At 42.2% G+C, this 21,646-nt stretch overlaps 2 protein-coding genes across 17 annotated transcripts in view; one reads left to right on the top strand and one right to left on the bottom strand.

The window, feature by feature from the left end:
* The window catches only part of SLCO5A1 (solute carrier organic anion transporter family member 5A1), a 307,828-nt gene extending 293,384 nt beyond the window's left edge, over positions 1 to 14,444 (top strand). For 8 of the 13 annotated variants that reach the window (XM_045049920.1, XM_045049919.1, XM_023248212.2 and 5 more), the window contains 4 exons: positions 1,004 to 1,163; positions 3,273 to 3,514; positions 5,714 to 5,778; positions 8,392 to 14,444. In XM_045049920.1, coding sequence (XP_044905855.1) covers positions 1,004 to 1,163; positions 3,273 to 3,514; positions 5,714 to 5,778; positions 8,392 to 8,861 — 937 coding nt within the window. In that variant the 3' untranslated portion in view covers positions 8,862 to 14,444. The remainder of the gene's footprint in view (positions 1 to 1,003; positions 1,164 to 3,272; positions 3,515 to 5,713; positions 5,779 to 8,391) is intronic. The other 5 variants (XR_002151807.3, XR_002739418.2, XR_002739419.2 and 2 more) reach the window with 5 other exon arrangements.
* A 6,911-nt stretch (positions 14,445 to 21,355) lies between these two features.
* SULF1 (sulfatase 1) overlaps positions 21,356 to 21,646 on the bottom strand; it is a 175,767-nt gene continuing 175,476 nt past the window's right edge. For all 4 annotated transcript variants that reach the window (XM_019822760.2, XM_011291362.3, XM_019822762.2 and 1 more), the window contains one exon: positions 21,356 to 21,527. In XM_019822760.2, coding sequence (XP_019678319.1) covers positions 21,497 to 21,527 — 31 coding nt within the window. In that variant the 3' untranslated portion in view covers positions 21,356 to 21,496. The remainder of the gene's footprint in view (positions 21,528 to 21,646) is intronic.

The following is a 21,646-nucleotide window of genomic DNA, read 5'->3' as shown; positions in this document are numbered from 1 at the left end:
ATGGGATAGAGCCCTGCATGGGATTCTCTCTCTCCCTCTCTCTCTGCCCCTCCCCCTTCAAAATAAATAAATAAATAAATAAATAAATAAATAAATAAATATTAAAAAAAATTGGTCTCAGAGAAGCCAAGGAAAGAGGTTGTTGAGTATAAGCACTACAGAGCCCCTTTCATTCTTCCATGAGCCCCTCCTGGGTACCTGCCTCTGCTCTTCCAAAGCATTTCTTTCTACTTCTCTCCCCAACCCTATATCCTGACTTGCCTTTTTTTTTCCTTTTTATATTTGTTGCCTGAATTGATTGTATCAGAGCTTTTCATATTGTATCGTTTCTTTGCATCAGACGTCATAGTCTACGAGAAAACAAAACCCACCACGTTGACCGTGAATCCACATCTGGGCATCCTGAAGGAAGGACTGAATCGTTCTTCTCTGGCTGTGTGAATCAAACTAGTGATAGGATTCCTGATCTTCTTTGGAAATCACTTCCGATTCATTTTCTAGAGTCCCATGTCTTTCTTAGATAATTTATTCCAGAACAATTAAAGTTTTTGGTCAAAGCAATCTGCGTCGACAACCCCGATGGATGCATTTTATGTTTGCGCCCTCCTAGTGATGTTGTTGATCTGGCACAGAGTTAAAGAAATTGAGGTCTGGATTTGTTACAACGTAGAGCTTCGTGTCTACAGTAAGCGAGTAGTGAAACAAGGGTTAGAACTGCTGAGCCCAGATCTGTAGCACCAAGATCCAAGATGGAAGGTAGAATTGAGGCAAGATAGATCATTTGATGCAAAGATAATGAATTTACAGCCCCAGAAGATTGAAACATTTTTCTTCATGCTTTGTTTCAAAGTCATAATAATTACCGAGGGTGGCTATTTCCGGTATTATAACTTTGATTTATGGGAACTAGCTTCTCTAAAATGGACAAATTACTGAACGTTGAGAACTTTTTCTTTACAACATTTTAGTAAATGTTGCTCACGACCTGCTTTTTTCTCTCTAGACCTTCTCTCACCATGCCTCACAGGAACCTGACAGGAAGCTGCAATGTTAATTGTGGTTGTAAAATACACGAGTATGAGCCAGTCTGTGGATCAGATGGAATTACATACTTTAACCCTTGTCTGGCTGGCTGTGTTAACAGCGGTAATCTTAGCACTGGGGTGAGTATATTTCCCAAGTTCCTGTACTGTTAATCCAACATCCTGTGACAGGGACGTGTTAGGACTCATATGCTAACACGTGGCTTTAGTCCCTCTTTTCAAGAAACTTCAAATAACCTCCAAAATACTTCCTGACAAAAACCCAGAGGAATGAAAATTATGCAATGCTATCATTTTTTTTTTCCCAAGGACGATTGGAACATGTGGGTGTAGTGACTTGGTTTCATATCAGCCCTCTCCCACTTTACATTCTGTGCCAACTCAGTGAAACATGATAAGGATGAATGCTGGGCTTCCCATTTATTACTCAGCCAGGGCCCTTGTGATGCATTTGAAGGTCAAGATGACCACATTTTGTGCCCATAGAAGAGGATAGGAGAGCACCTTCCCTGATCAGAGTCTGTGAAGATGCGTGATGGATTTTTCATAGACTATCAGTTCAAACTTTTTTTTTTTTTTAACATTCAGAGTAAAGATATTTCTGTCAGTTCAAGAATAGGCTATTTTGAGAATTCCCTTCCCCGTGAATTATAAATAGGCTGTAATACTGTGGGAGGTTTTCATATTCTACTCAGTTCCTTACTGAGCCTGGTTTCATTCTTTGCTTAAGAACGGATTGTAGGAGGCTGCTTTAATCAAAAAGGTTAAGGTGCATTTGCCTGTACTGTGTAGGTGTTAAGGGATTATACTATTGACTGTATGTTTTGGGATCATCAGATTTGATTTCGGAGTTTTAAGCTATAGTGATAAATTGAGAAATCCTGTGGCTGGCTCCCCAGTATATAATTGGTGAGCTCCAGTGTGTAACCAAGTTGAAAGAGACAATGAGAAGTGTTCTCGGTGGCTAAGTCCTGGGAGTGAGCGAGTGAGTCTTCTAATGCACAGTCCTCATTCCTAAAAAGAGGCCAGCAGTCCCCAGAGCACAGAGGGCCAAACGGTGCCCCGTCCTCATATTTGTTGCTACTGCTTTTCTAAGTGGCTGAGAGGTGACAATGGCAGTGAGTTCAGCTTATGTTGCACGGTGAAAACAACATAATAGGCAGAAAGATTAATTGGCTGTTCTTATTTGAAATGGGTTTAAAAGAATTTTTTTTAATATTGATTTGTTTTTGAGAAAGACAGACAGAATGTGAGCAGGGGAGGGGTAGGGAGAGAGGGAGACACAGAATCTGAAGCAGGCTCCAGACTCAGCTGTCAGCACAGAGCCCGATGCAGGGTGCGGGACTTGAACTCACGAACCGTGAGATCATGACCTGAGCCGAAGTCGGATGCTTAACCGACTGAGCCACTCAGTTGCCCCTACTTGAAATGGCTTTTTAGTTCCTTGAATTAGCTGGTTTCAAACGAAACAGCCGGTGGTATGTTCACTGCTCCTGGCCCTGAAGTCATCACTGTCGCATCATGAAATCTGTGCCTTTATGTAACAAGTATTTACTTTGGGTCCTACGCAGTGTTCTGGCTTATGCTAGGTGCTCTGGTGGGCATAAATAAACATAAGGCTTGGTTCCTGTGTTCGGGGGGCTTCTCCAATCAGGGAGTCCACGAATTAAACAGTAGTTGAAGTAGCATATAATTGTTACCAAAAATGAGCATATGGAATGTGAATGCTATAGAACTGAGTGTCGAAATCTCCTAATAAAGGTTTAGGTTAAAACAGTTTGACCAGCAGACAATGTTAGATGCACGCTTTGGATATTTACTGTTAGCAATGAGGATGCATTTTCTTTCTTCTTCTTCTTCTTCTTCTTCTTCTTCTTCTTCTTCTTCTTCTTCCAATTTTTTTTTTTTTTACTTTTTTTTAACGTTTACTTATTTTTGAGAGACAGAGCGCAAGCAGGGGAGGGGCAGAGACAGAATCCGAAGCTGGCTCCAGGCTCTGAGCTGTCAGCACAGACCCCGATGCAGGGCTTGAACCCATGAACCATAAGATCATGACCTGAGCCAAAGTCAGATGCTCAACCGACTGAGCCACCCAGGTGCCCCAATGAGGATGTATTTTCAATTAAATATGATGCATATTTAAATACGAGAGTTATTTTAGAGCTTTTAACCTTGTCTTGATTTTCCTATGCTTTTGTTGGCTTACAGTCGATCTTTGTTATCCCTCAGATAAGGAATTACACAGAATGCACGTGTGTCCAAAGCCGGCAGGTGATCACCCCGCCCACAGTGGGCCAGCGCAGTCAGCTTCGCGTCGTTATTGTCAAAACCTATCTCAACGAGAACGGCTATGCTGTGTCCGGGAAGTGTAAACGGGCCTGCAATACCCTTATCCCGTTCTTAATTTTCCTTTTCATAGTCACCTTCATCACAGCATGTGCCCAGCCATCAGCCATCATAGTAACACTCAGGTGAGAACCGCACTTGGCTCCCAGGTGGGTTGTATGCTCAGAATTTGCCAGAATACACGTTCCAGACTGGACTGGTGTGGTAAAGCGGAGCGGAAAGCAAAGGTAGATTGTGCAGGAAAGCATTCAGACGTTTGCTTGTTGAACTTAAGAGAAGTGTTTACCCAGCTCAGGAAGGGAGAGGAAGGTTGCAACATTTCGTACCCCAGTACGTTCTTTATTCCTGTAGTTTGGTGAAACTTCTTGTGAGTGTCTTTTCTTCCTATAGTCTGTGCCCGATAAGGTTCAAGTTTCAGGAGCTGAAAGCTGTCACCATGTTAGCCACAAGAAGCCTGACTCCAGCGGGGGCAGGAAGTCGTTTGGTGAAGTTGCTAAATCTCGCCTACGGCAAAGAATATTATCTCCAAACTTGTAGATAGTTAGTACCTCCGCGGTCAGTGACAGTTCATGCTGGGCCTGCAGTTCAAAATGCTGATTTCATGAGTTTTACTAGCATATACAGTTTGGGAGTTGAGGACAGACTGGGAGATGTCTCTTCTCAGTTGTTCATGCTGCGCTTTATTATATACCCTGTTTGTGCTTTTTTTGTTTGTAAGGGAACACGGACGTTACTTTAATGGAAGTCCTATTCAAAATGTTGACGCGGACACATTCAGATCAGGGTGTTGGCACTTGCAGTAAAGGCTGCAGCAGGCAGACAAGGATGGGGACGGTATGGGGAAGGAGCACAGCCCAGCAGCTTTAGGAGGATGGGGTGGGGGAGGCAGTGCAGTGAAGGAGTGAGGAGGAGAGGGAATCCCGTCTCATTTTTCCTTCACCTCCTCCCTGGCTCCTCAGTACCCCACACTGCTGGGCACCTGGTGGCCACACCTGCTGGGACAGCATTCCCTTGGGCTGTTTGCTGCTTATTCTGCATATTTTGGCTTCTCTTCTATGGGATGCTGAGTTAGACATTTCCCAGCCAATTCATTCCTCAACAGTAAGATAACGGCACCCAGTGGGAAGGCCCATTGGTTTATTCACTCACTGCCTCCATCAGCAGATACTTATGGGGTAACAGCAGTGCGTGCCTCTTTGGGGAAGTGGCTAGGGAACGATAAGGAAGATGGGGAAAAGATGGCAAGTGTACTGGTCCTTGGGAATTTGACATGCTATACCTAGAAGTCGATGCGTATGGGACAGAAAGGATGAGGTGCTTCAGCATTTAAAACAAAATGAAACATTAATAATCTAATTCTTTGGACTTTAGTCCTGCAAGAGATGTTAAATAACCCAGAAATGGGCTGCCCATGTTATATTGCTCAAACGAGGCAGATCACCAGCTGGCTTTTAACCCAACACATCAGAAAAGGAGCCCTTTAATCTTTTCTAATTAGAAATCAATAGATTCCAATCTTCCTGCCATGTGGGAATTACTCGAAGCATACATTTCAGGAAAGGAAGAAAAAAAAATAATGTGGTGGGAGGGATTCATTCTTTTTCTAACATTTGATTTGCTTTTTTAATACCTTTTTTTTTTTTTTTACTCTATTTCTTTCTTTAACTTTTTTCCTGTATACTTTTCCTTGAGAAAATATGGGAGTAACTTTCGGTCTACACACCTACCCTCTGGAAAGTGTAAGCAAATAGAAAAAAGGAATGCAGTAGATAGGATAAAACACTATATATGTTTTTTCACAGAACCGATTTTGGAAGCTCAGAGCTACTTCTGTACCTTAACCATGACCCTTCGGCCCTCTACCAGTATTTACACAGAAACAGAGGTCATCAGAGTTTCTTCGGGGTCTTCGCTGGGGAGAACTTATTCACAGATTTAGCTGTATCGGCAGTCTTGTTTGGCTGTTGTTAATAAATCCTAGTAAATAGGAGTGCCTGGGTGGCTCCGTGGGTTAAGCGTCCGACTCTTGATATTGGCTCAGGTCGTGATCCCAGGGTTGTGGGATTGAGCCCCGGGTTGGGCCCCATGCTGAGCGTGGAGCCTACTTAGGATTCTCTTTCTCCCTTTCCCTCTGCCTCTCTCCCCAGCCTGCTCGCACTCTCTCTTTGTCTCAAAAAAAAAAAAAACAAACCAAAAACCTAGTAAATTAATATTTTGGCACAGCAGCTCTTTGGTCCCCAGCTCTGCTCTAAGCGGGCTTGATGTGATGTTTGTTTTCTTGAGGCCAGTGTTTTAAAACATTTCTTTCTTTCCCTTCACCATAGGTCGGTAGAAGATGAGGAGAGACCTTTCGCGCTGGGGATGCAGTTTGTTCTATTGCGAACACTTGGTATGTTCCTGAATTTCCGCACGTGCTTCTTAGTTCCTCTTTACAGATGGCAAATTCTCACTGTCCTTTAAAAATCGCAAGTCAGTCATTTGTTACCATTAGTGGTAGCTAGGATTTTACAGGGCACGTCGTCTTTACTCTCTGATTTGAACTAGAAGCTACTCAGTTCTGTCGTTTGATGAAACAGAACAAAACTGACTTTAGAACAGTTTCTTTTTCACAATGAGCATAATAAACTCGGACTAAATTCCCCAGAAAATTTTGAACAGTAAGAAATATTGAACCAAGCAGTTGCGATGGACTCATGGTCTTGGCGTTCTTGTCCCTTTATGCCTTTTTAACAGGAAAGTGATGGCACTCATATTATTCGTGAACATTTTAATTCCTTACTTTTTGACAATAGTTTTATTGGACTGGGCAAAAAGTATACCTGTCAAGTTTTCTGAGGAAAAGAAATGAAAAATTCTGAAAAGAACAAAGAGAGATTCCCAAATTGAAGAGAAGCTTGTTAGCACTGTCCATATGTCACAGAGTCCGCTGGCGCCCGAAGAATATCGTCCTGATTTTGACAAACACCATATCGCTCTGTGGTGTTGTGGGACGATGCATGGGAAATACTGTGTGAAGTAGCCCACTCCCTGGATCAAAAGGAATGTATTTTTAATTGACTTCCTCATTATCAAGCATATTTTTTTCTTTTGTAAGTGGCAGTCTGTCATTTTCTTCAGCTGTTACTTCCCCCAGTAATCAGTATCATTGTTCACAGGACCAAAAAAAAAAAAAAAAGAAAAAAAAAGTTTTTTTAAAAATTTAAATGTTTAATTTCCATCTTGAAGGATAAAATGGTATCCCCTGACCCTTTGAAACATTAGTTTCCGGAACTCTCGATTTGTCATTATGTTGTGGTTGACAGCCACGTCTGAGGGTAAGGACTCTCCAGTGACCCTCAAAGGCCTCTAGTTGCATTGAATGGGTAGCTTGCATTTTGGTACCAATAAAACTTTGAAGGTCCCGTTTTTCAAAACCAACTGGTTAAAGGAAATTCTGACATCCTTGGATGTAGTCAAGAAGTTTGCCTTATACTTCTTGTGGGCAACGATAAAATTGTTTTCAAAGAAGGAAATTTGTTGAGCAAACAGTCAGTTAAATAGGAAAAGAAAAAAAAAAGTTCCTCCTTTTTGCTCCGCCAGAGGGATGTCACAGCGTCAGTAGCAAGTGGAAGGCATTTGGAACTGAATTTATAATTTAACCATCACTTAAGTTCTGCTGATTATGAAAAACTATAGTTGGGCCAACAACCAATTTCCATTTCCCCCAATTTCAAAGCAAAAAGAGAGTTTTAGGTATTTTAATAATGTTAAATTTTAATTGTAGCGATCAGACCTCATTTTAAATGAATACAACATATTTAAAGATACATCACGTGCAGCCTCCTGGGCTGTTAGCTCACCATCTTCCCTTCCTTCTTCTCTCTTTTCTTCTTCCCTTTCTCCCTTGTTCCTTCCTATCACTTCCTTTTATAAACTCATATTGAGGATCCACGGGCTGCCCTGATAAGTCCTTGGGATACAAGGAATAAAAGGCATGCCCTCTGCCATCGAGGAGCTTATGGATGACAATTCTGCAAACAGTTTAAATGCTGCATCAAAGTTGGTAAAATGGAGACGTATACAAAATTCAGTGTGAATATGGTGGCTCTGAATAAGGAATTTAAAGGAGGGTAGATAATTACAAGGTGAACATTTGGAGACCGTGTGGTGAAGGAAGTGTCCCTGGGTAGACTTTCTCTCTCATGGTGGTAAAGAAATGTCTATCTCCTGGCCCAAACAATGAAGCTGTACTCATGATAGATGTTTCACAAGCTTCAGAGATTAATTTTATGCCTTAATTATTTCTATACCCCAAGTGCCTTTATACAGTTTGCCATTTGATGTGGTTTTTGACTTCTGGGGACACTGTTTTCCCCTTTCCCTGCACCCGAGGATGACAGCCCAACCCATAAAAACTAAGTGTACTGAATTTTAGTGGCTAATAAAGGGTTTTAGTATGGCCTCTTGAGTATTTAATGACAGAATCTGAAGGATGCCTGGATGGCTCAGTCGGTTAGGTGTCCGACGTCGGCTCAGGTCACGATCTCACGGTTCGTGGGTTCGAGCCCCGTGTCGGGCTCTGTTCTGACAGCTCAGAGCCCGGAGCCCGCCTCAGATTCTGTGTCTCCTTCTCTCTCTGCCCTTTCCCCTGTCTCTTTCTGTCTCATCTGTCTCTGTCTCAAAAATAAATAGAACATTAAATTTCTTTAATGACAATCTGATTGTTAAGTTTAAGAGGATTCTGTAACCGAACTTTTAGCAATAGACATTTTTACGGTCTTAAAGATCAGTAAGGCTCTGACTGAGTTGCAAACTGGAAGATTTAAAGTATTTGTGACTTGGTGAACATTTCTATAATAAACATATTATGGTAAGATGTGACGTATTTGAAACAGTCAAGAGACACAAGAAAACCGCCCCGCTCCACTGGTTTTAGAGCAGAGAAGCACGTTGCTAATTTACAAATCGGTGGTCTCTTGCAAGACAGGCTAAATGTTCTTTTTCTTTTTCTCTACAACTCTAGCATACATTCCTACTCCAATTTACTTTGGAGCAGTCATTGACACCACCTGCATGCTCTGGCAACAGGAATGTGGGGTACAAGGCTCTTGCTGGGAGTACAATGTGACCTCGTTCCGTTTCGTCTATTTCGGTTTGGCCGCCGGCCTCAAATTTGTTGGCTTTATTTTCATTTTTCTGGCCTGGTACTCCATTAAATACAAGGAGGACGAGCTGCAGAGGCAGAGGTGGAGAGAGTTCCCTCTGAGCACCGTGAGCGAGATGGTGGGCCACTCGGACCATGCCCACAAGGAGGCCCGGACTAGATCCTGCCCAGCTCTCGGCAGCCAGGGGGGCTTCTGCGAAGAGACTGGCCTGCGGAAAGGCGTCCACTGCACAGCACAGACCTACCCGGGGCCCTTCCCCGAAGCAATAAGCCCGGCCCCGGCCCCGGGGCTCGAAGAAAGCCCAACTGCCACAGAGCCTCCCTCCTGAAGCTTGAAAACGGAAGACTTTAGTTTTGTTGGTTGAGTCGAATATGGCAACTTGAGAAACACCCGTGCCTTCTTTTCTTTCTTTCTTTTTTTAACCTCTAAAGACATGATCCTCAGACCAACGAAACTCAGTATACACAGCCACTGTTGATTGAGGGCTGGATACCTCAACAAGACTGACAGCCTTCTCCCCCCCCTTCTCTCCAAGAAGGAGGAGTTTAGATAGAGTTGTTACCATTTCTGCTATGTTAATTTAATGCTCATGTTCCGGTGTGGTATAAGGCTGAGAGGTGCCTGGTTATAACAAAATCACGGGAAGTGTAATGGCGGAGCATATCATTAGCATACACTCCAAACCGAGGTGAGCTTGACCATGACTTTGCATTTACAAATCAAGGTTTTTAGATATGAACACCTACTGTGAGTCCCGCTACAAAGCACAAATGAATTTGCCTCAACTATGCAATTTTGATGGGGAAAATGTAAGTGCAGCATGTTACTTTTGCTTTCAGAGACTAGAAGCAGGTACGTTTTTGAAAAGAGGACAAGAAACTTTCCCTAAAGTACTGTTAATAGCATTTTAAGCCATAGCAGAGTTATAAATCAGGTAGAATTTTTCAAATGCTTCAAAGGAATCATACGCATAGTGTGATAAAAGGAACTGCTACTTTCTTCCATAAGACACGTTCTCTGCCCCATTATAAGGTAAAGAGTCTGCTGGATCATAAATCTGAGAGCTTGAATAGAAACTCCAGTATTCTTTTTGCCAGGGGCTTTAAAACTAGTGTGCTAAACAATGTGGCTAGAGATGAACTCGAGACGTATCGTAAGGAGAGAAACTGATGGCTTTCTCCTCCAAAGAAAAATGCTACAGAAATCCTTTCGGCTCTTACGGGCCCACACAAGGGTAGTTAAGAACTGTAACCTTGACACTCAAAATAGGTGGGAAAAGAAATTCCACAAAGGTACAGTTGAGTCCCATCTGATCGTTTTAGTTATACGTCCAGAAGCCCAGCAAGTCTGCCCTGTTTTCTTTTTTATGCACAGAAAATTGCTATGGTTGCCCCCTGAAACTGAGTAGTTAAATCAGGAAAGCTACACCTGTGATATAAAATCACTTTGAATACAGGAGGAGGGCGATCGGTGACCTGGGCCCAGAGTATGATCCTAAATAATGATCGCAAGTTACTTAAAATCAGCTTGTCTGTCATCCTGAATTCTACTTTATCAGAGTTCGAATGATTTTACGCCTCCCTTTGATTCCTGTAGTCTTCCTGAAGCAATTCTGAGAGAGGATTTTTCTGTTCCTAAATGCACTTTGGATTCTTACCCATCATCTTTTTCAGTTCCTCTCAGCACATCACTTTGACTTAGGCACCACACAGAATGCTTTCTACATGGTTCTTAAGGTAGCTGCTTCCTGCCAGCACTACGGGCTGATAGCAAGTTAACTCTTGGGATCTGGCGGCTCAGAAAAAGAATCCTGACAATCCAGATTTAGGAGGGACTGTGGTCCAAATACCAACATAATTGTGAGCAGTTTCTGCCAAGGAGCCTATGCTTATGTAGGGGCTGAGTTGGGAAATGATTCCCTTGGCTGGCTTACACTCTTCCACGGAGGGCAAGTGATTGACAGAATTGTCCCATGATTCAGGCTTTTGCCCTTCATCCTTGGCTGCACTGGTGGAGTTGTGCGAACGTTCCTGGGGCCAAGATTGTTTTCCCCTCTACCTAAGAACGGCGTTGTCAGGTGGCTCTCTTGGTTGCACGCAGTTTGTGGACAGAGTTATCACTCTTAGACTGAATAATGTGTACAAGGGGGGGAGCCGGTGGTCTCGGGTGACAAGGACTTCCCTTTGAGCAGTCTCGTTGGCTGAGTCCTAAGTCCTAAGTTGCCTGGAATTGCACTGTTGTTTGTCAACCTTCGGTCAGTATAGCGTGTATCGAACGTCTTCAGAGAATGTTGCTGATTAACTGAGTGTCCGCTCTGGTGCTTCGGGGCTCCCGTTTACTCTCTGTGGGAGATCTTTGCTTCTTTAGAAGGGAAAGTTTCCTTTTGTGTTGGAGCTAAAGATACACAGGTTGGGGAGAGGCGGTGTTTTCTTAATTTTCCTCTAATTGCTAAGGAACTACATGGAGAGAATTTGGATGGGAGTAGCACTTTTTTTTTTCTTTTTCCTTAAAGCCAAGATTGTATGATCCCACACTCTTAGAATCTGTTTCTTCTTGGTAGTATATTTTGAAAAGGAGCTGCTCTCAGAACTCCCAGGTGACAAGTGATAGACTCTTTGGGTACGACTCGAGAGCCCTCTTTTTCTACCTTGAACAGTCATCCAGTTCAGCAACCTCGACCAGGTGCCACTTCTCTATTGGGCACAATTTTAGCCAATTACCATCTGCCACTCAGTGAAATTGTTAGGTTGACTAGGCCAGAATTCAAAGAAATTGGCCCAAATTATACACCACAATGTTAATATTGTACTTCCTCAAGTATGTGATACTTATAAATAGCAGGTGTATCATTAGTGTGTTGTTGGTAAGTGTAGAGTAAGTAGTGAAAATCATGGAAGACTGAAATTTTGAAATATGTACCAATTAAGAATTGTCCCCAAAATGCTTTGGGTCCCGGTAGCATCCTTGGAATATTGCATAATCAACTAAAGTGACTATTTTATAAATGGCACCATTTCATAGTAGATACGAGGTTCTTCTCTGCTTGCTACTTTATAGTTACGGCTTCTATTATAAGTTTAATTCCCACTTTCCATGAGCTTAGATTCTAATCGCCTGTTTTGGAAAAAGGTCACCTTGTTCTTTTATCAACTCTGTAGATTACTGTATTATTTGGCTTTAATATGCAAATGTAATATCCATGAGTCTAGCCTATTAATTTAGAAACTCCCAGGGGGAGGGTGGGTGGTTGGAGCACATTTTTTTTTTCAGTTCTCTCCATTAGTATGAAATCCTTATCCTTTGTAGGTGGATTTAATTCTTGAAAATAGTCAAAAGTCATTCAGAACGAAGGTTGGGTGGGAAGGAGAGCACAGAAGAAACAAATTAGCTTTTTTTGAGGGTTGACCATTTCAGAGAATTCTGTCAGACACCTAATATACATCATTTATTTTAATACTCTTAATAACTTTGCAAGATAACTATTTTCATTCTGTGTTGTTGTTGTTTCTTTTTAAACAGATCATGAAAACTGAGACACAGAGAGGTAAAGAGACTTGTTTAGGATTCTAGAGAATGGCCAAGTCAGGGTTCAGAAGCAGCTTTCTGTCTCCACCACCTGCTTCTTATGTTTTATGATGCCCACAATAGCGTTGGTTAACAAAGACAAGTGCGGCTCTAATTTAGCGAGGTAAAGCATTTCATTTTTTGATGTGTTACTGTTCCTGAAGAGTAGGGAAGTTATTATTTCTTTGTGTAGGAGAGAAAACAAAAATCTGTAGGAAACCTCAAAATTTATTGTTTAGATTTTCAAGGTAAATTTACATTGATTTTTAGCGAAGCGTTATACTCAAAATTGTCACAACATACCTCACTTATTTATTTATGGTTCATATTTAATATAGAACAAATCCAATGTTGATGTTAGCATTGAGTCCCAGTAGAGTTTCTGAAATGAAACATGAGGAAATGTGGTTCAGAATTTTTGAATCTGAACTTTGGGGAATTTTAAGTGTATGCTCTTTCTTTTTCTTTCTTTCTTTCTTTCTTTCTTTCTTTCTTTCTTTCTTTCTTTCTTTCTTTCTTTCTTTCTTTCTTTCTTTCTTTCCTTCCTTCTCTTTAAGAATGTTAACATTTCCATTAATTTTTAGTGAATATGGGATTTGCGTTTCCTAATAAAAGTTTTCAGTGAACGCATACGAAGTGTTACACAGTGCTCCATGTTATACACCAGACAACTGACGGGATTGTTCCTGTTAGTAGCTGCCCTAACAAACAGGGAGCATGCGCTTGGAAATCAGAGAAGGAGGAAGTACATTTTTCACCAACTACCAGGAAAATTCTTCCTCAGTCTGCAATTCCAGCTTGCATTCTTCGGTGGGCTTGGAGCCAGAAAGTTTCTTTTTGGAACCTGTTTGGCATCAACCTAAGCGCACCAGAGAGCAGCTGTGTGGTTTGAATGGACCCGAAGCATTTGTGGAAATTCTCGGGTGTGCCCAGGAGCAGCAGGAGAGCCTGACTCGGGGTTGGGGGGCAGGGGGCCGGGGAGAGCCAAGTATACTTTCCGTGTGTGTGGACTGAAAACATCCTAAATGGCACAGAAACATGAATATAAGTATTGATATAGGTGCATATGGAGTATTCTAAGTAGCAGATAGATACCAAAATACTGTATAATCCCAGAATTGCCTAGATGGCAGTTGGCTAATTCTGTTACCCAGACCAGTAGGTAGCCTTTACACGTATTCGTATTTCCACTTTCCTGGCGTGGGAGGGAGTGCCATGGCTGGCCGCGAAGGTAGCAGCCTTGTGCACTTTATCTTTTCTGTTTTCTCTCCTTTTCTCACCGTCCAGGATGCTGCTGGCTGTATCCGCCCCAGACTTCCTGCTACATTGGAATCAGATCTGTGTATGTTTGAACGGGTTATTTTAAGCACTTCGTTTTTACTCAGCCCTGCGAAGGGTCGAGTATGTTGAAAACCCTCCCTGGGTATTTGCTTTTGCAACATTAAAAAAAAACAACAACAAAAAACGCCTCGGTGCTAAAAGTATTTGATGCATGCTCACCACAAAATGTGCCGCTGAATTTACAGTATTTCACTGGTAAGGGACTGCATGTGCTTTGCTTTTGGAAATCTAGAGAGCTTCCCAGAACACAAGCATTCGTTACACTCATTACTACAGTTAATCTGTGAACGTTACCCTGCAAAATGGAGAGTGTTATGGGGAACACCTTTTCTACGGAAAACTCAGCGCTTTTGATATTTCTTTTAGCAAGAATAATAAGATGCTAAAAGTAATTTCAGAGAGAGGGCAAAAATATTTCCGATAATCTTTTCCTATTTCTTCTCCAAAAAAAACCTGACACTCATGTAAAGTGTTTTTAATAATGGGTTTTGAAGGTGTTGTCTTTTTCTTGAATTCTATTACCTGTTAAAATCAGAGGAGAAGATATTGAAAACTAAAGTAGTTGCAGGGACATATTAAACCAAAGGGGTGAACAAAAAAGAGTTTAAACTTTGTATCTAGAAACGAAAAATAAGCATAATTGATAAAACTTTATAGTGGGCATTTTTCTTAAAATACATACCTCTACCCCAAACCCCAAGTGTTAATTTAGAAGCACGAAACAGGCAGGTCGGCCTCTAACTCTTTAGTTCAAGGAGATGTAATACTGTGTCAAATAAACTGGCATTAGGATCCTAATGGAGCATGTGTTCAGTGTGTGTGTTTTGTGTGAAAGTGTGTTGGTGACGAAAGCCTGTTTTGAGTTGTTGCCTAAAGGAGTTTGATTTTGCGATTTTTAAAATAAGTATTTATTTGGAGACCTCTTAGGGTAATTTGACAGATGTATACTTTCCTTGTGTTTAATGAAATCTATTGTCAATGTACTAATAAACCTTGGTTTACAACATCTTGAATACTTGATCATTGAATATTAAGAAAAAAGTAAAGAGAAAATAAAGTGTGTGGATTGAAATTAGTCTCGGAGGTCTCTTCTGACGGGCAGCCGAGTTTTCTAAGGCATCTAAAACTTTTGGGTGAGAGGCGGAAGGCGGCAAAGGAACTACTGAAATAACAGTATGACTCATGGACTGAAGCACAAAGTGGTTATTTTTAGAACCTTGCCTTGAGCACTCCATAGGTGTGAAGCAGGGCAATTGATTTCCATTTCTCACTCAGTCACCCCTCCTGCACAGCTGAACCAAAAAGGGTCACAATGGCCCAAGACACAGGAGTTATTGCGGGCGGGGGTGGGGGGGAGGTGTGGGGAGGAGTGTGTGTGTCTGTGCTGCCTTCTGGATAAACATTTATTTTCCTCCTTGGCTGTGTGCATTCATCATGCGAGCCATTTATACAAAAGGTGAAGAGTACCCTCTTCCCCAGTCTACCTTCTTTTCAACAATGTGTGCAGTTTAGGCAATTTAGAGATTTCTCTTAAATTTCTTAAATGCCCCACACTTTGAAGGGAGAGGCAAAGCCTTTCTGGATATTGGGCTTTTTCGAAATAGACACACAAGAATGTTTCTCTTCAAGAAATGAGGCGAAAGGAAAGGTTATGAACGTGGCCACTCGTCTTTCTTGCATTAGCCCCAGACTTGGTACAACCTCAGCATTTTAAAAGCTGTTAAAAAGCATCCAATTCTTTTTAAACTTGCCAGCTGAGCAGAGATGGCCTCTGTAGCTTTGGCGAAAGGGGGCCGAAAGACATGTTTAATTGCACAAAGTCATTGGAAAGCAAGGAGATCAATATTTGCTGCTCACTTTTGTATTTAAATGTCAAAGTTTGATGCAGTTCCAACTTATAATAACAATATAAATCAGTAGAAAGCTAAAACCATTCTTTAGTCTTCTGGAATGGCTAAGATCCTAGGTACCGTAGAAGGAGGGAGCCTGCCACGGATCAAGTTGTTCGAGATGTGTTCTTGTCAAAATGGTAGTGCCGCTACTTTAGAAATCAATGAAGTGGTCGCTTTGCCAGGGGCGGATCTTGGCTGGAAGTAAAGAGGTCATTAGTTGCAGCTGAGTGACACCTAGTGGTCATTGTGGAAATCACATACCAATTTCCCTTCCGGTTCCTGGGCTTGAGTTGTACGGGGCTTTTTGTGGCCAGATTCATATTAGGGTGGCAATGACATCTCCTCTTGTGCTGAAACCTATTAGTAATTGGGTTGGTTCTACTCTGGCTCTGGGTCACCTGTGCTATGGGCTGGAGGTGGGGTAATGGGGAAGAGGACTGGTGGATAGAAAGACGCAGATTTTGAATTCCTGAGTCCTGAGAGGCACACAGGTGTAGGGGCTAGAAGTTCAAAACAGAAGGTAGATCCCTTTGTCCACCACTTGCATTTGCTAGCAGAAAAGTGAGGCAATGCTCAGCACAAAAGACCTCAACGTTTGCAGCTCCCTTTGTCACCCACCCCCGCTGCGGTGCTTTCTGGGACATCAGGGAGCAGGGGCTTCCCTAGGTCTCAACAGGAAATGTCTGCTATTTGAAAGTCATTTTCTCTACTTCTTTTAGTGGGCCCCCTATAAGGCCCTCGGTACTGTGCTGGTAAAGTCCTCAGTATCGACGACACAACTCAGAGGAAGGTGAGTTAATTAGACCAATATGAACGATGGTTGCATTAGATAGGTTTCTTGGTTAGAAATGGGGCAAATAGCAAAGTTATGAATGTGGCCACTCTCCCTCCATTGGCCCCAGACTTGGTACAACATCAGTGTTTTCTTATTTGGCGTAAAGTAAAGTAAAAGTGGTAGAGATACTATGTCCAAGGGGTGGAAGAGTCAAGGAGAGTTTGCATGGAAAGAAAAGGTAAAATTTGATAAAGTAAAAGGGAAAACAAAATATGGGAATTGAAGAATGGATGAAATTTTTGCCAGTTGAGATAGGAAATGAAGATATACCCCAAGAGGGTAGATGGGGAATTGGAGAAAAATTCAGACCTGGGAGGGTGGCTAATCCAGGGGAAGCTGCTGGTGATGGGTGAGGTGGAAGGAGATCAGGTGGGTGGGTGGAAGGCTGGAGCTTCTGGGGGCACGCGCGTGCACCTCCATGCTTGTGTGTGTGTGTGTGTGTGTGTGTTAAAAACCACTGAAGATATCTGAGCAGGAGGCTGAGATCTGAGCCATGTGACGACAGACAGTGACTGTGGGATGTGGTAGAGTCGGAGGTGGAGGGGAAGGGGCTCAGGGTGCTATTACAGCTTTTCCAGCAGCTTCTATAAGAGGTCATGAGGGCTTAAATGAACCAGGGTGGTGGACCATATTGAGGAATGAATTGCTCTAAGATCTTTTGTTTTCTGTTAAAATAAAATTTGAAAATATCACAAATATTTTCTAAATAACAATTTGAAAGCTTCAAAAATATTTTCAAAATAAGTTTTGGAAATATCGGGCAACTAATATCAAGCAGCATTGGATTAATTTGGGGAATTGAGGACTTTCTTATATGTGAGATCATATCAGCTCTAAGCTAGTTCTGAACAATAGGCATTTAAAAATCTTTTTAGAAGGCCAACATGTGTTGGTACATGTGGCATGAGGTGTTAAGTATTCATTTCTTCTCTCCTAACCCAGAACCCCGCAGATAGTGACCATAGGGATTTATATTTGAATCTTTTAAAGACAAGTGAGAGGAGCTTCAGATACTGTGGATAGTTTGGATATGGCCAATCGGTTTCTGTCTCACATTCCAGTACCAACTCAACGGTGTTGACAGGAGCTGGCTGCATTGAGAGGATTTTAAGGGCTCAAGTGCTCTGCCTGGACGGAAGAGCGTTCTGATGAATTCACAATGTCTCCTCTGGGCACATTTTAGGAAGAGAAAGCACATATGTGATGTATTTGCCGTCAAAGGGAATTATTTTACAGTCAAGGAGAGGTGATGCGACTTTTCCCAGCTCATACAGATAGTAAACTTTAGAATCTGTGTCCGTTCATGTTCTTTCCACTACTTTTTGCCACATGGGGTCACACTGTGGCCTCTCTGTTCCCTGATCTGGTGTGTGTGTGAGCATATTTAAGTGGAGAGAGTGGAGAGGGGCTGGCCCTGCCTCTGGTAAATGTCTTCGTCTTCTAAATCTGTGGGAAATGGGCAGTTGGAGAACCAGCTGACCCTCTGGGCATCAGCTCCTCACAGATCAGACAGGGTTAGCGGGCTGGCCAATTTCTAGGCACTCTTCAAAGTCTGAAAGGCTCTTGCATGCCCTTTGCACATAGTAGGTGCTCCATAAATAGTTGTTGAACTAAAATGGATGTTTCCCCAGGATAGCAACGCTTGGCCTCATCACATTTTGTAGGAAAGGAACAAGGAGGGAGGCAAAATGATGTGCCTTCGGACAACACGATTATCTTGAGCTGTCCTCTTGATGAAACTATAGTGTTAGGGACTCCATTGTGTCCCCTCAAAATTCATGCATTGAAGCCCTAATCCCCAGGGTGACTGTATTTGGAGAGAAGGCCTTTAAAGAGGTAATTAAGGTTACATGATGTCATAAGGGTGGGCCCTAATCTGATATGACTGGTGTATTCATAAAAAGAGATGCCAGGGACACACATCCCGGCGAAAAGGCCGCGTGAGGACACACGGAGAAGGTGGCCATCTGAAAGCCAAGGAGAGGGGCTCCAGAAGAAACCAAGGCCTCCCACACCTTGGTCTTCGACTTCCAGCCTCCAGAACTGTGAGAAAATAAGTTTCTGTTGCTTAAGCCACCCAGTCTGTGGTATTTTGTTATGGCAATGCTAGCAAACTAATACAGATGGTTTCCTCAATTATCTAAGGATGGAGCAGGTCTCAAAAAGCCCTTTGCTTTTGTTTTTTCTCCTTTACTATTAACCTCCTGGTCTTTGGACATTTCACAGACTGTCAGCCCCTATATCACGAGAAGAGAAAGTGCTTCAGGAAACCTGGATCAGAAAGAAGTATAGGTTAGGCAGGAAAAACTTGAGGTATGGGAGACTGGTTAGGTCTTGATCAAAGTCCATGGTCCTTAGGGCGCCTGGGTGGCTCAGTCGGTTAAGCATCCGACTCTTGGTTTCAGCTCAGGTCATGATATCAGTTTGTGCGTTCAAGGCCTGCATCGGGCTCTGTGCTGACAGTGTGGAGCCTGCTTGCGATTCTCTCTCTCCCCCCGCCCCCCGCTCTCTGCTCTTTCCCTGCGTGCACACTAACTGTCTCTCTCAAAGTAAATAAACTTAAAAAAAAAAAAAAGCAGAGTCCACTGTCCTGTCCTCCATGAATTGAAACTTCCTTTGGTGGATCTGTCCTCCCACGTTTGAGAAACTCCATTTGTGTTGCCCAGAGCCAGCTATATCATTTGTGGGTCCAGTGACACATGGAAAGGTGGGGTTCCTTGTTCAATAATCATTAAAGATTTCAAGATGGCAACAGTAGAGAGTTAAACCAAGCTCTGACTCTGTGCCACTGGCCAGGCTGCACAGCGGGGAAGCCTCGCTTGTGCGGCCTCTGTCACATCCCCCCTGAAGCACAGAGCCAAATCCACTTTGGAATCATCGATCTGAGCATGTTCTAGAACCCACTGACTTTGGGGCAGTTTTGCAGATATGGCCAATATTCAATCGTGTCAATTGAGATCAGGACTCGATTTTACTTGCAAAGAGTGGGCATACCACAAAAAGTTGGACAGCTCATTTCTCTGAAACAGGTAAAGTTTAAACACCTTTTATTTGCAGAAATATTGCTTCTAGACTTTCCCGAAGCCAGAATTGTTCTATAAAAGTATCACAGAATATTACACAAGATTAAAAAACACAGTATGCTTCCTAGTAACTTGAAATCTTTTTACAAAGCACATCATTCATGACCATAAATATGTTTCTTCTGTCATTCAGCTGGTGACACACACATCTGATAAAGAGCTAGTTAATTTTAACATATGTACAGAGTCTATGATAAAGACTTAAAGTTATCAAAGATTCAACTATAACATATTAAATTTTCTTTAAAAGAGTTTACCTTAAACACTTGAAGAAAACATAATTTACCTATGCATTTGAATGGTCTAAAAATAAAAAGAAAATCACTGTTATGCTAAAAAATAAACCTGTTTGGGAAGTTGGCTAGGGTACTGATAACTCTCGATGAGGTAATCCTTTTGCTGATATTTAAAAATCTAATACATAACAAGAATATTTTCAAGAATACAGAATTTCAAAAGCAGTCTTGAATTACGCCTTTAAAAAAATCCGAACTTGGTGAAGGCCTTAAAAATAATCATACAACACCTCTGGTGTGTTTAAAATATGAAACATTCATGAGTGTGTTTTATTGAAAAAGATTCCTTATATAAATTCAAAACTAAGTATATTTTCTCAACACTTCAGCTTATTAGCCAGGTCAAGAAAACCAAGATGACAAAAAAAGTCTTCAGTCCTTTTATCCTGCTAATAAAATAACAAAAATTTAGCAATCTTAAGCATATGGTGAACACTTTGAGGCTAGGCACAGAGAGAGCAAGCGATCTTTGTTTTGTTGATTTATTTATTTTCACCGCCAACATCGTTAGCCATGCCTTTCTGCTAATCAATTTTAGCAAGTCAAGGAAAAAGCATGCAATATTTTCTGGCAAGAGCTTACGCTAGACAATATGTGATCCATACTGTGTGTCATTCTTGGGGTCTGCTCTCCACGGTCACGCTGAGAGCAAGCAGTGAGACTAGGAAAAGCCTCTGGTAAGAAAAAAAAGACTAACCAAATAGACATGGCAATCTGATCTCAAAGTGCAAAATCATTGAACGTGATGGCACTGAAACATTCCAGTGGTTAAAAAGGAATCAAAACCACATGATGCAGGCAAGTGGGACGCAGGTTGAAAGATTCACGGAGGATGTCAAGTTTTAGAAACTCAGAGAGATACAATTCTAGCCATCTTGATTGGGTAACATTCGTATAGGCACGTCCCTATGGCTTTCAAAAGATAATACTGCTTTAATCTCCCCCAAATAAACACAAATCAACCTTTATTTCTACTCTTGACAAATACGGAGTTACAACACCGCATCCCTGTGTGCCTACCGCTCGCCTGTGTGCTAACTTCTATGCTAACTTCGCACATGTGTATCTAGGATAGCTCGGAATGTTGGCTGTCATGATTGCCTTTATTAGTTTACTAATAAAAAGTTAAAAAAATACTGTGTTTAGGGTCAGGTAACAATTTCATCTAATCCGAGGAGAGTGGAAAGGAGGCACTGCCTTCTAGACTCTGTAAGCTGCCTGTCTCGTGATTCTTCACCTTGTCCAATATCCTTTTCACGCTGCTGGAGTTAATAGGCTGCTCCAGGGCAGACGCATTGATCGGCCGATGAACAGAATCAACATCAGAATGCACAGGAAGATACAGCTGATCTTCAAAAACACCTCCTGGGCCACCAACCCGGGGAAGTCCTTTCTGCTGCCTGCTAATGGGCTGCAGCCTAGGCCTGGGCTTGAGCACCAGCTCCGGGATGCCGTTGCCACTGAAATCAGTTTCGGGATGATTTATCTCTTCGTGCTCCATCCATTTTTCAGTCTTATGATTTCTCCAGTGTTCAGAATTCAAACGACTAACTTCTGGAATGTCGTTATTCCGTTCAAGTTTCGTCTCTGGACTGAATGTTGGTTGGTTCAAATGCAGGGTTCGAAGGTCAGCTGGCAAGGTCACGTGAGGTGCTTCCCCAACCATCCGACTCGGGTCATCATCTGACTCCGCGGAGGCCATCTCTACTGGCACGGAGAGCTCAGCAGATCCACCTGGGAACCCATCGCTTTGAGCAGTTTTAGTCTTATTTGTTTTATTTTGCTCATGGTGGCTGTTCAGCAGTGCAAATACTCTATCTACATCCTTCAAGTAATTAGTCCAGTCAACCAGACTAAGTCTATAGTTTTGTCTGTACTCATAGATGCTTTCATTCACACTGTATAAATCTTCCAGGCCTTGCCAGTTGACGTCTGCAGCGAGGCTGGGCTGGTTAGCCTTCCCATCCATCCCATAACTGTCCTCTGTGAAAAAAAAGAGAGACAAAGGTGGATCGTTAGTGGAGAAAGGATTTCCCACTTACTGGACAAGCAACTTACATTGTTTTTTACCAAGGCAAATCAATTTGAAATACAGTGCTAAA

This window comes from Felis catus, chromosome F2, assembly GCF_018350175.1.
Source record: "Felis catus isolate Fca126 chromosome F2, F.catus_Fca126_mat1.0, whole genome shotgun sequence".
NCBI classification, from domain to species: domain Eukaryota; kingdom Metazoa; phylum Chordata; class Mammalia; order Carnivora; family Felidae; genus Felis; species Felis catus.
Note: the sequence above shows the minus strand (reverse complement) of the source record. Positions and strands in the feature narration are given on the sequence as shown.